This window comes from Eurypyga helias, unplaced genomic scaffold (genome assembly GCF_000690775.1).
Source record: "Eurypyga helias isolate BGI_N326 unplaced genomic scaffold, ASM69077v1 scaffold13088, whole genome shotgun sequence".
NCBI classification, from domain to species: Eukaryota; Metazoa; Chordata; class Aves; order Eurypygiformes; family Eurypygidae; genus Eurypyga; species Eurypyga helias.
In genome coordinates this window covers 33,003-33,372 of record NW_010265102.1, presented here as the reverse complement: position 1 = coordinate 33,372, position 370 = coordinate 33,003, and the positions used below count along the sequence as shown (strand labels likewise).

Below are 370 nucleotides of genomic sequence, written 5' to 3'. Positions count from 1 at the left end.
CCCTCCCCCCCGGGGCCTGCCGGCCGGCCGGGGATACCGGGAGGCTGCGGGCAGTGGCAGCAGCACCAGCGTGGACACCTACCCCTACGGGCTGCCCACCCCGCCGGAGATGTCTCCGCTGGATGCCATAGACCCCGAGCAGAGCTTCTTCTCCTCACCCTGCCCCGACGAGCATCACCGCTCCCACCTCGCCGGAGCCACCTACTCCCCGGAGTACGCGGGCAGCTCCCTCCCGTGCAACCACCACCCGCTCAGCCCCATGCCGCAGCCCACCACCTGCATGATCCCCCCGGCCTCCAGCTGCCCTCCCCTTCCTCCTCCTCCTCCTGCCAGCTACTACACGCCTGCCTTCCCCTCCCTCCCCCCCCCC

At 72.2% G+C, this 370-nt stretch overlaps 1 protein-coding gene across 1 annotated transcript in view; it reads left to right on the top strand.

Annotated features, from left to right (window-relative positions):
* Nucleotides 1-370, top strand: part of LOC104513299 (transcription factor SOX-7-like) — a gene marked incomplete at its 5' end in the record, with an annotated part of 1,418 nt that overhangs the window by 251 nt on the left and 797 nt on the right. The window contains 1 exon segment of the mRNA XM_010156610.1: nt 1-355. This exon segment is cut by the window's left edge and continues 12 nt beyond it. Coding sequence (XP_010154912.1) covers nt 1-355 — 355 coding nt within the window.